The following is a 16,484-nucleotide window of genomic DNA, read 5'->3' as shown; positions in this document are numbered from 1 at the left end:
GCATTATTGTGGGTTTAGTTGACTGATGCAGTATCTTTTTAACTTTAATTAAAATTGTCATTGTGGTAAAACTGGGTTTTAAAAATGACACAGAAAGCAAACAGAAATATTGATAAATTAGACTGCAATAAAATTAAAAATTTCTGTTCATCAAAATACATTAAGTGACTGAAAATACAGCATAGTAACTGACAAAGGGTTTATTCACAGTATTTATAAAGAACTCCTACAAATCAATATGAAAATGATGGATTATCTAAGAGAAAATGCTGTAGAGATTTAAGCAAGGCCTTCGCTAGGAGGTGTTCAAATACCCAATATGCATATAAACATTGCTGTACTTCATCAGTCATCAGGGCAATGCAAAGTAAGACCAGAACATGGTACCACTAACCCCCTGCCCACATGACTAGAAAAGATTGACAGCTGGAACAATTTATGCACTACCCACACACGCTGCTAGAGGCAAGTAAATTGCCACAACCACTTTGGAAAACTGTTCATTGATATGTTATAAATTGGGGAGTGGGAGGGAGGAAGCAGTGTCTGTTTGAGAAATAGAACGCAGGCTGGTGGAGGTAAAGCACCCTGAGATAAGGAGAGACTAGTGTGAGTTGAATTTGGGAATACAAAGGCACCAGGCTAAGCAGAGCCTTGTAGGACGTGGTAAAACATGAAGGTTTAATTCTAAGAAAGACACAGTGAGGCTTAAAGCAGAGATAAGAAATTATACAAATTATATATTTTAGTTTTCCATTTCATTGCTGTGTGGGGAGAAGGAGTCAAAATGGGTCCAAAATAAACGCAAAAAGGACAGTTAGTAGGATTATGCTAGTAAGGAGTAACTAAAAGGATTAGGGTGATGGTAATGAAACTATACAAAAGCATAGATTTGGGGGCATAATCAATTGAATGATGGGTTATTTGGGGGCCAGGGGTTGTAAAGAAAAAAAAACAGGAGAAATAAAAGTGTCTCCTAATGTCTGTGGTTGCGCCAGTGGGAGCTGGATGTGGTTTGCCCATTTACTAAGATAGGGAAGAAATTAAATGCACCACTTGGGTAGTAAATTTTGTCCCTTCACTTACTTTGACAGACTGAGTTTTGTTTCACTTTATTCTACATTTCTTACTCCACTGCGCCTCGCTGGGGTCTGGTTTGATGAGGGCCCTGTTAAAGAGACAGTAGCACGGACAGTAAGTAGGTAATCCAGCTTCTCTCTGCAATGGATGCTGTTAGGACTTTAGAATAAGGATGGTAGTTCCATTTCTCCACACTTCTCTGTAAATGCTTGGGAAAGACATAGGATTTGTCTGAATTTGTGATCATCTTATGAGGAAGTGCATTGTAGAAAATGGTAAGGATGTTAGAACAAATCAAAACCATACAATAATAGTAGTAAAGATTTTACTTTGAATTTTTAATTAATTTGTACTTTAACTGAATAGTTCAAGAAAAAATTCTAGGCACTAATATGTTTTATGCAAAATGTGCTTTTTTAAAGAAAATAAGTAATATGTAGTATCATAAAATAGTAATTATTACACTGACTTTTATATTACTCTGTCTTTTAAGACCATCACTGTCTTCACAGTGTACCTGGAAAATGTACACTGTTAATTATTCTCTCATTTTCTGAAAAGGATACTACATTAACAATTTTAACAAAAAGAAAGACTAGCACAAAGCAATATATTCATGTTATGTAATATCTCTCATATTCTATTTGCTATGTGCAAATGCATTTGGTCAGGATAATATGGCAGATCAATTTAATACTAAATAGTAATTAAAATTAAAAATTGAACAGACTGAATATAATGCCATGTTTCTAATGGAAATGCATTACAAATAGTGGCAAAGCATTGCATGTAAATAATTAGATTGCAGCTTCCAAGTTAATTATCACAGAAAGAATGTTACTTTTTCACATTTTATTCCGGTATTTCAGATCATTCATCACCTTCAAGAGAATGTCGGCACTTCATTTTTATAATTTATAGTGATTAAAATGTGAGAAAATATTGATTTTTAGATCAGTAGATAATTGCAATAAATTAATTTCTAAACTAAAATGTAATTTTAGTTCTCACCAGCCCCTTTCTCTTCGTTCTTTCACAGCCTAAATCAATCCTTATAAAAAATATGATTGAAGATGAAATTTGAAATGCTAAATTGGCTATAAAAATGTTATTCACTTATCCTCTGGGATTCTTCTTTTAAAAGAAGAATTCTAGGCAATTTTCTTTATTTCTAACTATTATTGAGGTAGAAATTGAGAAAAGAGGCTAAGAATTCGTATCAGTGAAATTAATCTTTTATAATTGCCCCACCCTATTTCTGCAATCATCAAGGAGGCAGAAAATAGAGATCTTAATGATATTACCCAACATTTGTTGAAGGGATTTCTCCCTGCAAAATTCCTTTCTACATACTAGTAATCCCCCCATGTCTGTGAGGAAATTTAGAGAAGTTTTTCATATTTTGAATTTATGGCTGATGAAATTAAAAAATATACGTGATTTCAATATTAGATCAGATTCTGATATGCATGAAATATATATTTTGGTCTAAAAGAGATTAAATAGACACCTAATCCCCATCTCACCAGGTTGGCAGGAAAGTCAGTTACAGTTAATATTTTCTCCCCTGACAGCGTAATGGAGAATCTAGCAAAAGTCTGATGTCTCATGCAGAGGCATAAATTCTAGAAAGCCCCTCTGTTCTTTTGTCCCTACTCCTGGTAATTGTGCCCTAGGTTCAAACTGACAGGATCTTCTAAGTCTCTGAAGTCCACAGGCGGGAAGGTGCTCTGCTGCGCTAAATCACAGGGCTATTTGGTGAGGAGAGGAGTCCCTGCTCCCTCAGGGAGTCTCCCTAAGTCACCCTGCCTCAGTTGTCAAAACTGCACGGGGCTTTCGGTTTAGGTCTAGTTGCTCATCGCAGAAAGATCCAATTATTGAGACAACGAGGATTGCCAAGGAAGGAAGGAATTTTTAATATATAAGAAGCTGCCTCAAATCCATCTCTCCAATTATCAGAGACCTTGGGCTTCGAAAGGAGGGGCCACATGCCTTGGGGCAGGTCACAGTGTAACTCACAAGGGGCTACCTGCATTGGGGCAGGGTGCAGGGACAGTGGGGACAGTGAGTCGTGGCATCAGGGTCTGTCCAGGGGCCTGCAGCATCTCAGCTCCTTTCCCTTGAAGAAAATCCACCATTTCTGGGAAACAACTCAAAAGGTCAAGTAGTTAGTGAAGGGAGAGGATTAGAAAGAAATATATGGGGGTCACTGATATTTGTTCGCAGAGCCAGTTACGCCTCACATCCTCTGGGCCTCTGTCATTTGCCTGGCACACACTGGACATGCCAAGCTCTACCCGGCTCTGTGGAAATCTGTTCCTTTTCTTCCCCGGTTATCATAGGCACTCCCATTTCTCTCTCCTAGTGCTAAATCAAGCTTACTTGCTTCCCTGTCCTGAAGCTTTAATGTTACAAGACATCAAGCAGATACTGCCCTTACCTTTGTCAAAATCCCCGAGGCAAGGCATTGGATGGGACTGCGTGCTTGCATGGAAAATACAAAGGACAGATTAAAAAATTAGCATCTCAAGGCTGGGCATAGTGGCTCTTGCCTGTAATCCCAGCCTTTTAGGAGGCCCAGGTGGGAGGTTCCCTTGAGCCCTGGACCTGCCTGGGCAACACAGGGAAACCCTGTCTCTACAAAAAAATAGATTAATGGGGTGTGGTGACAAGTCTGTAGTCCCAGCTACTCTTGATCTTGAGTCTGGGAGATCAAGGCTGCCGTGAGCTGCAATTGTGCCACTGCACTCCAGCCCGGGAGACAGAGTGAGACCCGGTCTCTAAAAATAACATCTCAAAAATTATCTTGCTAAGAATAAAAACTACATGTGTTAGGTAGATAATGAGAGATTCCCAATCTCTTAGTTGTTGTCTTGGTGCAATTGCCCCAGCTGGGAAGAAGGACAAGGCCGGGCTCCAGGCCCCTGTCTGGGTCCTGGCCCACCCTAATCCTCTCCCAAGTGACTGCCACACCTGGGGGAAGAGAGAACACCCTACAAATCTGCCTATCAGAACTTAGCACACCAGCTGCAAAGGAATGCAGAGAACTGTCTAGCCCACAGGCCAAGCAGCATAGGTACTACAGAGTCCAGAAATTGACCTAGAACAACCTGCAGGTATAGTAGTGCAACTCTCAACTGTCCAATCAAACTGGTTCCATGGTGGCATCTGAGCCACAGGGAGGTCCCAATCCAGGCACTATAAAACAAGTCACAGACCATAACCAAACTCTCTTTCCTGCCGCATACTCTGTGGAGTATGTGTCTTGCTCTGTAAACCTGTATCTTGCTCTTGCCCTATCATCCTGTCTTTCTGCCCATCAATAAATTTCACTTCATGCTTGCCTTACTTTGGTGTGTCTGGCCAAGAACACACCAAGACCCGAGAACACACAATGAAACTAAAACTGACACGCAGATTAAATGCCATGCTATGTATGAGTCAGAAGCATTGGAACCTTGGCTTTCTAAATCCAAATATAGTATTTCCTTCTATTGTGTCATTTTGTGGACTTTGTATCTTCATTCAATCAGTACTTGTTCTGAGATTATTGTGTACAGTATTCCAATTAGTTTTATTTTTCTTGCTCGTTCATAACTCAGGGAAAACATGCAGTAAATCTCTGAAATCTAGCTGTTTACCTGAAATGATCAACAACAATAGTTGAGCATGTCTTCCATTCTAAAGAAAAAGTTTTTTAAAAACTAAGCAAATGTAGACTTACTCATAAAAATAAGCTGATAATATGTTTTTTGACTTCCATCACCTTTATAAATGAATTCATTCATCCATTTATTCAAAAGTTCTATGCAGCACTTACCATCAGCCACATGCTACGCAGGTCGTATGGTGAACAGGGTCCCTAACCGTGTGGGATGTTGCTAGAGAGGACACGTACGGTGGCTGCGTGAAGACAAGAGACCTGGAGAAAATGCAGGAGTCAGGCCGGTCAATGGGACGGGGCCAGAGGACGGAGGCTCAGTGTCCTGGGCAGAGGGAAGCATCCGTTCAGAGACCAAGCCAGGGAATGAGCCTTCCCAGGAATTAAAAGAAGTCCTAACAGCAGATCTTCAAAAGCCTTACAGAGAAAGTTAAAGAACTCAGATTATGTCTTAATGATTTTGGAGAAATGTCTTTAAAGGGTTAAGGAATTATATAAATGGTTTGATGAACCCAGGGCAGTATTTTAAAAAGATAACAGAACGGAGCACGTGGGGTGGAGAAAGGCAGGGATGGTAGTGGTCAGGAGAGCAGAGTGGACAATATTTGGTTCCAGAAGGCCACTTAGGAAGCTGTGACAGTGGTTCAGGTAGGAAAATACTTGTTACTGGGACTGGCAAAATGACAGGACAAAGGGCAAAAGAAGGAAAATTTAAAAATATTTAGGCGGTATGCTCAGCCTGATTTGGCATTAGGTTTTGTGGCAGCACATTAGAGTGACTCATGCGACACGCCCTCCTCAGACACCTTCCTAGGGCACAAGGCGGACAGCTCCAAACACTCAGTCTCCCACCAAGACCCTCCCATGCGGCCACAGTGCCCCTGTGCCAGAGCTATGCTCAGAAGACAAACTCCAAAATGGTGGGTAATGGTGTCTCTTCCCTCCGCAAAATAGCAAAGCCTTGCAAGGTGAAAATCTGTTGCCATTTGCTCTCATTCATCCTGCACCAGAGCATTCTTAAAAAATGATGATACTTGGAAAATGCTTCATTTTTTCTTTTAGTTATTCTAATTAAGAGCTTACATTCTCCAAGTGCAGAATGGAGCTGGCATGCCTGCCATCTGTCTCTTTGAATAAAAAGCTGCCAGGATCCAGAACTCTGCCTGAGCTCTCCCTGGTCCGGCATCTATGCACCAGGGCTGCCAACCTGCGCTAACAGGCTCCATGCTGAGTGCATGCCCACGGCCCACGGGCTTCAGAACTTCTCTTCCAATCCTTAATTAAAACCACTTTTGCTAAGCAAATATCTGACTCATTGTCTCAAGAGATCTACAGAATAGATGGTGTTTTATTTATCAGTATCCATATCTATGGAATCACATGTTATAATTTACAACAAAATTATTATGTAGCTATTATAAGGATGTCATATTAACCTAAGAAATAACTATTATAGTAACAGAGAAAAAAGTACTTACAAAACCTTAAATACCTAATTATTCTACGCTTTGTGCTTGGATTGTTAAGTCTTTCTCCTGGAAGAGGTAGATGGTAACTGCTCTTAAATAAACCTAAAACGATCTCTAAGTGTGTGCTGGGAGACAGAGTGAAGGCACGCTCTACAAGTGGACCCTCCTTATAGTGGGAATGAATGCTGAGATTCAGAAGTTTATCTGGAAGGTTGGGGAATAAAGAACTATAAATAGATGAAATGATTGTCATTCTTGAACTCTGAAGGCAGGGTAGAGCTCCCTGGTACAATCTTAAAAGAGCATATGGATTTTGCTTTCAGGTCACAGAAATGAACTCACAACTGAATTAGAAAGGAGAACAGAATTGTATAAATTATTCTGCTGTTTCGTAATGTACCTGTGATAATGACGCTTGATAGACCTGCGTTTAATTTAAGAAAAAAATGACATTCTGGCTAAAAGCGAACAAAGAAACAGTAACCTAATTGGTGTGATTCCTAAGATAGAAGTGGTAAATTGCCCAAATAAAAGATAAAAGACCTAAAGTTTTTTAAAAGATGGAAGAATTACTTAATTAGAACCTTCTTAACACTTGAACACCTCTCCTTACATTTCCCCAGTGTTAATGCAGTCTCCATGGGGCTGTAACCATGTAGGTTTTCACGTATGTTTTCCAAATCCTACTACAGTTCCTGGCACGTAATAGGTATGCAATAAATATCTGTTGAATGAATACATTTTTAATTGATTTATTAAAACTTTTAGTCACAAAATTGTTTGAGACCATGCTTTTTGATGGTAAATTGCAACTCATGGATTAGTTGAACTGGACATAGAGCTCACATAGAATTTATTGGTCATTCAATCATTAATTGACCAAGTTATAAAAGTCCAGGGATTATGTCAGTAATAATTAAAATACCAATTTCAACTACTGTTTGCATTTTCTTTTCTTTCCTCTATTCTGTTTACCACCGGATAGATGGATAGCTTTGCATGTAACTTGTTTAAAAGCTTCTAGAAAGCAGAGGCTATAGGTATCCTAGAGTGTCCCCATAGTTGTCCTTCACAAATGTTTAAATCATCATATTTGTGGAAAAATACTGCCACGTGTAACACGCTCTCTAAAAACTTAATGCTTCTATATGTGCTCAGTTTCATTGTTTTTGATGCTTTTTCCTCCAACCGCCAGTTAAAATTGCAAAATCAGAATTAACTGATGAAAGGATAAGACTTGTTACTGAAGAAAAGTTAAGACACTTTTCCTCTAAGTTTTGCTGTGTCCTTTTGATATACTTATTTCCTCATTATGCAGTGGTGTTATGATCAACTTCTCATTACCATTCTTTAATTTTCTCCTGTCTACACTCCAAGTGACCTTCTCTAATGAGATTCTCTTTTGAGGATCATTTCCTCTTCACATTTGAAAATATCATAGTGTTTTAATTATTATTTTCCTATTTAACATTGTCTGGTAATTATCACAATTTACCTTTCCAAGCGGCATTATAAAAAAGGCATCTTCCCCATATTACTTTTTATTCCTTAATGACAACAATAGTTTTGGAAAGAACACATGTGGGAATTAAGGAAATGACTGACATCTCCGAAACCTATTCTTTCGACATGCTCAAAACAGACTGTCGTTTAGAGTGATCTGAGAACCCAGCGCTCCTATGGGCTGGCACAATGCTGGCAAACATTCACTGTCAAGAGACCCACCGAAACACAGCCAACCTATTTGTTGCTGACCATAGTCATTAAGTGAAACAGAACTGAGATGAACTCAGATTCCCCCAATCCCTGCACACTAAAAGCACAGGGAATGGCATATGGCTCAGGAACTCTCCTAGAAGAGGAAAGAATCCCCTCTCTCACAGGTGCATATGGTGCATTTGTAGAGAGACTTACTCTCTTCCCCAGACTTCTCAGTTATTACTCATGTATTAGTTAGCAGAGCATCGTCTGATAATATATTACTAGCAGGAGCTTGCCTCGCTTGTCTAAATCATTCTGGAAAACATTGGGCTTTTCCTAGGATTCAGATTATTTTGCCAGAATTTTTTTGTTTCCATTTGGCCTTTCATGATGGATTATCCTTAATTATTTTATCTGCTTTTTTTGGAAATGAAAACAATTGCAACTACATGTAGGTCTAGAGACTTCCTCTTTCATCTGTGCTTTGGGAGCAGTTTGCTTTAACTGGAAAGAGTAATTTTAATGAGTTCCTCTGAGACTAGGGAATGTAGACACTTTTAATTGAAACACCATGAACTGTAACTTTTATGAGGAAACTTTTAGTTTGTGTTTGGTTCCTACTAATAATGTTTTCTTTAACTCAGTAGGAGACAGAAATGTATTTGCGTTATCTGTGTATATTTTGATAACAGAAAACAACAGTGCAAACTTTTTGGTGGCTAGTTGTGTGAAGAACGTAGTATTCTTTAATCTAATTTATCTTTGCTTTTTTATCTTTAGCTGTATTTCCTATTTTAAATAGTCAGGCAACAAGCGTACATTAAATCTCACCTTGCAGTCAGGTCTGCCTGCAACGACCTGAGAGCTCAGCTCCACAATGAATCCCCACGTCTCCTAATAAATTGGCTCTGTGACTAAGTTATATAGTCTTTCCTTTGAGATCACTGATAATTGCTTTGAAAAAGTTACTATTTTAAAGTACTAGAGCTTCAGATAATGTTTTCAAGTTCATCTTTTAAATGTGAATTAGATGTCTGACAGAGTGTGGCGATTTAGGAAAACCATTAAATATTTAGGAGTTACTATAGGGCATTACTAATGTTACTGATGTTAGAATAGAACTATGTAGCCTCATATCTTGCCTTTGTAAATAAGGAAATTGAGGGGTAGAGATGTGAAAGATCTCACCTGAAAACACAGCTCCTTAGTAGGGAAGTTTGTATAAAACTGTGTTCTAGATATTTGTCCTTCAACTTCAATCCCTACCCACATCAGTGCCGTGCAGCTAACACAGGGCAATAATCAGTCACAGCAGTCTTTGCTTCTGAGTTCTGACCCAGCCACACAATCTTCAGCCAGAGTGCTGGAAGCTGATGTCAGACTTGCCCTACAAACTGTAATGTCTTTGAGCCTCAGTTCCTGGCCTGTAAACAGGAGCCAACATACCTGACTTACAAAGGTATCATAATGAGTAAATAAACAAGTGTATATCAAAATACTTTGCAAAGTTTAATGACAAATTATACCATGGAGTTCTACTCAGCCACAAAAAAACAATGGTGATCTAGCAGCTCTTGTATTATCCTGGATAGAACTGGAGCCCATTCTACTAAGTGAAGTGTCACAAGAATGGAAAAACAAGCACTACATGTACTCACCATCATATCGGTTTTTAACTGATGAACACGTATATGCACATAGAGTAGTAACATTTATCGGACATCAGGCAGGTGGGAGGGGGAGGAGGGGGTGGGTATATACACACCTAATGGGTGTGGTGAGCACCATCTGGGAGATGAACATGCTTGAAGCTCCGACTCGGGTGGGGCAAAGGCAATATATGTAACTTAAACATTTGCAGCCCTGTAATATGCTGAAATAAAAACAAATAAAAAAACTTATTAATATCAGCAAACCATTATTATTTTCTAATGCCCTTCTCTTTAATTCTATCTTCTCACCCTTTCCAGAATGAATTTGGCCAAAATGTAGATAAAAACCTAAATTTTACTTTATTAAAACTAAAATCTTTCAACTGGATTTGGATATCTCAACTTATTTTATTTGTGGCTTTTGTAGGAATAAAAAAAGATCATAATAAGCAAACAAACCGTAAATAAGCAATGAAAGACACACAAATCTTATCATTTAGAATTAATCATTTGAACATTAGGTATATTAATTTACAAATTTTTCTCTATGCATATGTACATAAAAGATGATTAATAATGTTCACACAAAATCTGGATTATTTTATGCATGGAATTTCAATATTTTATCATCTCAGGGGATGTTAAACTCAAAGATTTCAGGAACAGAAATAGTTAAGCTTTCCATTAAAATAGTTAATTGAACATATACATTTTCTGCTTTCCTTCTAGGAATCACAATAACATATTAATAAGGTATTGAAAGACTATAGACCCAGACCAAAAAAAGGAGAAAAGAAGGGAAGCAATGAGCATACAATAGATAACAATGTATGTGTGAAAAATGGAGAGGAGATGGATGCATGGTTAGTGTTAAATCAGGGGAGAGGAAACACAGCCAAATTCTCATGGAGAGGTGGGAGGAAATAAGATTGTCTAGTAGAAATCTAAAGATGTCTGGACATGTCAATGCCAGTTATAGAAAAGGGTGAGATCAAAATATGGAGCTTAAAATTGGCAGACTAAGAAAATCTGTACGTCAAATAGTTAACATTCCAATCCCACTGCTGCTTTATACGGCCGTCTCTCCATTCATCACTGTCACCTTACAGCCAACTCTGCTGGTAGACCAGCCTCATCCTCACCCAACAGCACCGAGCTCCCAGTCAGCCTGGTGTTGACTGACAATAGACCACAAAGACAGCAAAGATCACCAGACACAGAAAAGTGTCCTGCACAAAAGCAAGCAAAACACCTACTGTCAGAAGGAAACAAAAATGAGAAGCAATAGAAAGAGGCAAAAATTTTTCATTCATGACATGAGATTTTTTTTTTTTTTTTTGAGACAGAGTCTCACTTTGTTGCTCAGGCTAGAGTGAGTGCCGTGGCATCAGCCTAGCTCACAGCAACCTCAAACTCCTGGGCTCAAGCAATCCTCCTGCCTCAGCCTCCCGAGTAGCCGGGACTACAGGCATGCACCACCAAGCCCGGCTAATTTTTTCTATATATATTTTTAGTTGTCCGGATAATTTATTTCTATTTTTAGTAGAGACAGGGGCTCGCTCAGGCTGGTCTGGAACTCCTGACCTTGAGCGATCCACCCGCCTTGGCCTCCCAGAGTGCTAGGATTACAGGCGTGAGCCACCGCGCCTGGCCTGACATGAGATTTTTAAAACAAATATTGCAAGAAAAAATAACAAGGGAAAAATTAGACTGTTGTAAAAAAATCTTTACCAAAAAAATAAGAAAATGACACTAACATGCATTGCAATAAATAACAAAGTAAATACCATGTATTACTTTTTGTCTTTTAGAATAAACCTATACACAAAGCATGAAAGATTAATAATGGTGTAAGAATAGAATGTATTACCAACCCAGACAATAAAAATTAAAATTGCCAATCAAAGAAGTCAGGGATAAGTCAGAAGAAAGAGACTATGGGAGGCCAAGGACTGTGGCTCACAGCTATAATCCCAGCACTTTGGGAGGCCAAAGCAGAAGGCTCACTTTAGGCCATGAGTTCGAGACCAGCCTGGGCAACATATCGAGACATCTCTCCAAGATATAAAAACATTAGTGGACATGGTGGTGGTCAAGTATGCCTGTAGTCCCAGCTTTTGGGCAGCTGAGATGGGAGGATCGCTTGAGCTAAGGAGTTTAAGGCTGCAGTGAGCTATGATTGCTCCACTGCACAAGGATTGACATAAGAGTGGAATGTCACAGAAATGTTTAAATATGCACATGCAAAAGTACAAGAATCTTATCTGTGATACTTTAAAGAAGGGAAGGAAAAATTACTTGATAAATGTTGTTCCTACAACTGCCTGACCATTTCTAAAAATACAAAAATGACATTTATTAATACCACACTTCTCACACCAAAATAAATTCCAGATGGTTGAAAATTTAGACAGATAAAACGAAAATAAAATGTTAGTCAAACTCTGAATTCATGAATGGATATTAAATATGACACTGGAAGAGGGAAGGATTTTTTTCTAAATGTAACACATAAAGGAGAAACTATGAAAGAAAAATAAAATCATCTGGATGAAAAAAATTTCATTAAATTTAATACAGTGAACTTAGGAAATATTTGCAATATATATTATTAAAAAGGTTTAATAAACATTTTCATAAAAATGTTTTACTATAAAAAGCTTTTATTACAAAATAAAAAGCTCTAAAATTGTTTTTTAATCCTTGAACAATCATTTCACAATGTAAGAAATACAAATGATAAACATATAAGAAATTATTAATTTCATTAGTAATTAAGAAAAGGCTAATAAAATTTGAAGAATATATATTTTACCAATGAATTTGGAAGTATTATCCAATGTATCTAAGGATGTGTGAACACTATCATACTCACTTTGAAGATATCCTGGAAATTCCATTTCTAGGAATTTATGGTTCCCTTCCAAAAATACATGACTGGGAAAATATAAGCAAAGGTGTTCGTTTCAACATTGTTTATTATGGGAAAGTTAGAAATAATTTAAAAGTATGTCTGCAGTGGAATGATGTAAATTGGAATACAATGAAATAATATCAACTATTGGAAGCAAATGAAAGACTATCCAATTATTCTGGAAAACAATCAGTTTATAAAGTGAACATCATACACTTAAAACTTGGCAGTGGTTCTCTCTGGAAGGTGCGATTGCACTTTCTACTTCTCTGTTGTTTGCTTTTTATAATAAGCATATTTTATTTTCCTAAATAAAGTAATTAAAATAAAATAATAAAACCTTAGTACTAGCTCCTCCGTGGAGCACCGCAATAGGAGAGTAAAGAACTGCACACATTCAAGTCTTCATGTCTGTTCTAGAAAACGCAATGCTTTCCATGCGGATGATAATCCCATTGTGTTCTCCTGCCAGGGAAGGGCGAGCACGGGAAACCCTACCCGCTGGCTGGGGAGGACCACGACGACTCAGCTTACAGGGAAAACGGTTTCAATATTTTCGTCAGCAACAACATTGCTCTAGAGCGCTCCCTGCCGGACATTCGCCACGCGAAGTGAGTACCAGCACATCGGGTGTGCCGGGTGGGGTTTTCTGTTTCTTTGTTTTGTTTTATTAATCTTTAACGTATATCACTATTTGATATGTAACCGAAATTTTTGCCCTCGTAATTTTGATAAAAACTTTTATAGTTCATCATCTTAAATATGTTTGGTCCAAATTGGAACAACCTTTAAAATTCCAAAAGCATAACCACTGACTCTCTAAAACTTAATTCCATACACTTTTTGACTGTATTATCTCTACTAAAATGAAATATTTTAAGAGAATATTTATAGTTTTTACCTTTGATGGTGTAAATTACGAAGCAAACGTTTTTCTCTGGTTGCTGGTGCTATCAGAACTGTCTTCCAGGGACTTCGTTCTCAGCCAGCCACATTCGGTGTCATTGTTGTCTCATCTCCCATAAAGAATGCCTAAAGTGAATGTATCCGTAATACAAAGGTAGCGGTTGTTGGTTCAATTTCCTGTCACTTTATGAACTGCTTGTGCTTTGTCAATTGACAGTGAGTTCAGTTTGTATTGAATCATAGCTAAATATTACAGCATAAATGGAAACAAGAATAATACTCTATATAGTTACCTAAAATCTATCTCCTCTTCACCCACCCCATCTGCCTCTAACATGGCTTATTGGACTTTTTGCTCTAATCTGTTATGATTTTCCTGATAGTCTAAACAGCACCGAAATGATGCCCAGAACATGGAATACGACCATCCCAATTTGGGATGTGGTACTGGCATGCATGTTTGATAAGTCTGTACAACTGTACTAACACAGCTGCCCTCTACCCACCTCAATCTCCCTTTGGAAACATGTGAGAGAAAGAAAATCAGAGAAAAAAATCAGGGCAACTAACGAAAATAAGTATCAGGAATCTAAATTAAACCAGTAATGTAAATTAAACTCTTAACTTAGTGCAAAGATAATTTATCCTTTGGAAAAAAAATAGTAAATTATGGTTTAGAAGACTATTTTCCAGTTGCCATATTGTGTCTTTATCAAATTATTTTAAAATATAAAATAGTTACTGATTTTCTCCTTACGTTTCATGTGAATTTGCATTTCCCAATATGGTTAAGCAGAGGATTAATGTGAAGAACAAATTAATTTTTTTCCTAAACTTAATGCTTTAAATATTAGCCCAGGCCTTTTAGCCAGCCAAATTGCTCCCAGGTTCCCTGAAGTTACCTACAGTGATTCCCACTGACCAAGAACATTCCTACTTATGAGAAATTTTAGTACCTAATTGCACATCATCAAAGATGAGTTAAATTGCATTGTTGGCATAATAAATATGGTCAATGAATAACTTCCATGCATCCACCTCCTCCCAACCCCACACTGCCAATCTTTTCCTGGGTACCAGGTGGAAAGCATTACAGGTGGACACAGTGCAGAAAATCACTGACATCAAAACAAGATGGATATCCCCGTTCTTCTCAGAGAGGGCATTTTTACTGTAACTACCACCTTCTAAAGCAACATATTCCTAGCTTATAATGGAAAAGAAATGTAAAGATGGAAAGAAAATTAGTTTGATGCTTTTATTAGAGTTATTGAAGTTACAGTATGAAGAAAGTATTATTCTAAGTGTTAAGGAAGAAAAATGTGGCCAAAATAGAATCATGACCATATTCTTGCTTAGTTACTGAGGCTGGATATGTGAAGGACAAATACTAATGCAGTAAAATGCCACCAAAAAAAGCAAAAACAACAACAACAAAAAAAACAACAAACCAAAAACTTGAACAGAGGGTCTGAGATGGATAACAAGAAAGTATTAAATATGAGCCTTCCAGGAATAATGGTTTATCTTTGTTAGTTCAGTGTTTAGACTCCCAGAAATGTTGGAAGAGAAGTTTGATGAAGTTACCTCTGATCTTGTCAAAGACCCAACTTCAGGAAACCAAGAGCAAAAATGTGTTACAACGATTCCACTGTTTAAAGTTTGGTGCTTTTGACTTCATCTGTGCTTCTCAAAATGCGAGTGTATTTAACCGCAAGAGTCTGTAGCATTGTGTAAGGGGTCCTTGAAATTATAACATCAATTTGCCATATATTTCATGATTATCAGTTTAACTGGGCTGTGGATATGATTGACCATAGTGTGTTGATATTGACATATCTAGTCAGCCAATTGAAACTGCAGGCTCAGAGTACCAGGAGGGATTCCCTCTAGGATTTTGCAATGGAACATCCTGGGGAATAAAATCTTGCAAATTTGTTTAACTTGATCTTCATTCTAAGACATATTAGTAGCGTTTGGGACCTTGTGCGACACTATAGGTCACCGTGTAAGGACGCTTTCACATTCTCACATTTAGTAAAAAGTTCATGGTTCTAGGTGTTTTTGACATGCTTAATGCACATTCTAGTCCACTGAGAAGAATATTTAGGACAAATTATTTTAGAAATTTCAATCCGCAGGCACTTAGAAAATTTTTTTTCTACTCCAAACTTGTTCACTAGTATAAAAATGAACTGCTTTCTTTTGGCTTTGTATTTCAGAGTCAGTAACAGACTTTCATAAGCAGGAGCCATAGATAAAGCACAATTATTTGGCGTGTGTGCAATAATTTGATCAACCTTACTGCTATCCTAATAATAAATTTCAAGCTTTTCACTTACGTTTTCAAATTTATTACATATTTTCCAAGTGCTAAAAGCATTTCTCTGTCTTACAAAGTGTTTTAGCTTTTCCACATCATTTATGCTTTGATATTGTCAAATTTTTCACCTCTTAACGCATACTCCTAGTCCTACACTTTTTGTTGAATTTGTATTTTTTTATTTTTTTGAGGATATACTCTATGTATTTTAAATACTTGTCCCTTCCTTCTGTTAAGGCCAAGTCATGTCTGTATCCATAGTGCCTACTCTTGGCCTGAAATCTGTCCTTTGAACATCTTGTCTTTATATTTTATTCAATTCAATGCTAATAATAAATGCTTCTGCATGGGAAATGTCTAGTCAATGCACAGCTTGCCGGCCTGGCTTCATTGTGCCATGCTTAATTTTTTTCTCCATCTGCATATTGATTGTGTGTTGTTTTTTTATTCAGTCACCAACTTGGGATGCATCATGTATTCTTTGTACTCTATAGAAGATCTCACTTGACTTCCAGTTCCAGATGGGAGACATAAGACATCTATTTGAAATACAAAATACATATGAAATATGGAAATAGAGAACTATGTAAGAATGGCCTGCATAGTAGAGAGCTCTGATAAACTTATGCATGAATATATTGTTATTCAGATAATATTGAAGACTATTCTAGCAAGTATTGCTTCCTAGATATGAAAAAAATTCATCACAAGTTATCAGAAATACTCCCCAAAGCATGGTATAGTTAATGTATGGAAGAAAAATTCACACCTATGGAAA

General features: G+C 37.5%; 1 protein-coding gene across 1 annotated transcript in view; it reads left to right on the top strand.

Moving 5' to 3' along the window:
* The window catches only part of GALNTL6 (polypeptide N-acetylgalactosaminyltransferase like 6), an 819,656-nt gene that overhangs the window by 327,442 nt on the left and 475,730 nt on the right, over positions 1-16,484 (top strand). Inside the window, exon 4 of the mRNA XM_045552501.1 lies at positions 12,950-13,088. Coding sequence (XP_045408457.1) covers positions 12,950-13,088 — 139 coding nt within the window. The remainder of the gene's footprint in view (positions 1-12,949; positions 13,089-16,484) is intronic.

This window comes from Lemur catta, chromosome 5 (assembly GCF_020740605.2).
Source record: "Lemur catta isolate mLemCat1 chromosome 5, mLemCat1.pri, whole genome shotgun sequence".
Taxonomy (NCBI): domain Eukaryota; kingdom Metazoa; phylum Chordata; class Mammalia; order Primates; family Lemuridae; genus Lemur; species Lemur catta.
The sequence above is the reverse complement of the archived record's forward strand: the minus strand, read 5'-3'. Positions and strand labels throughout refer to the sequence as shown.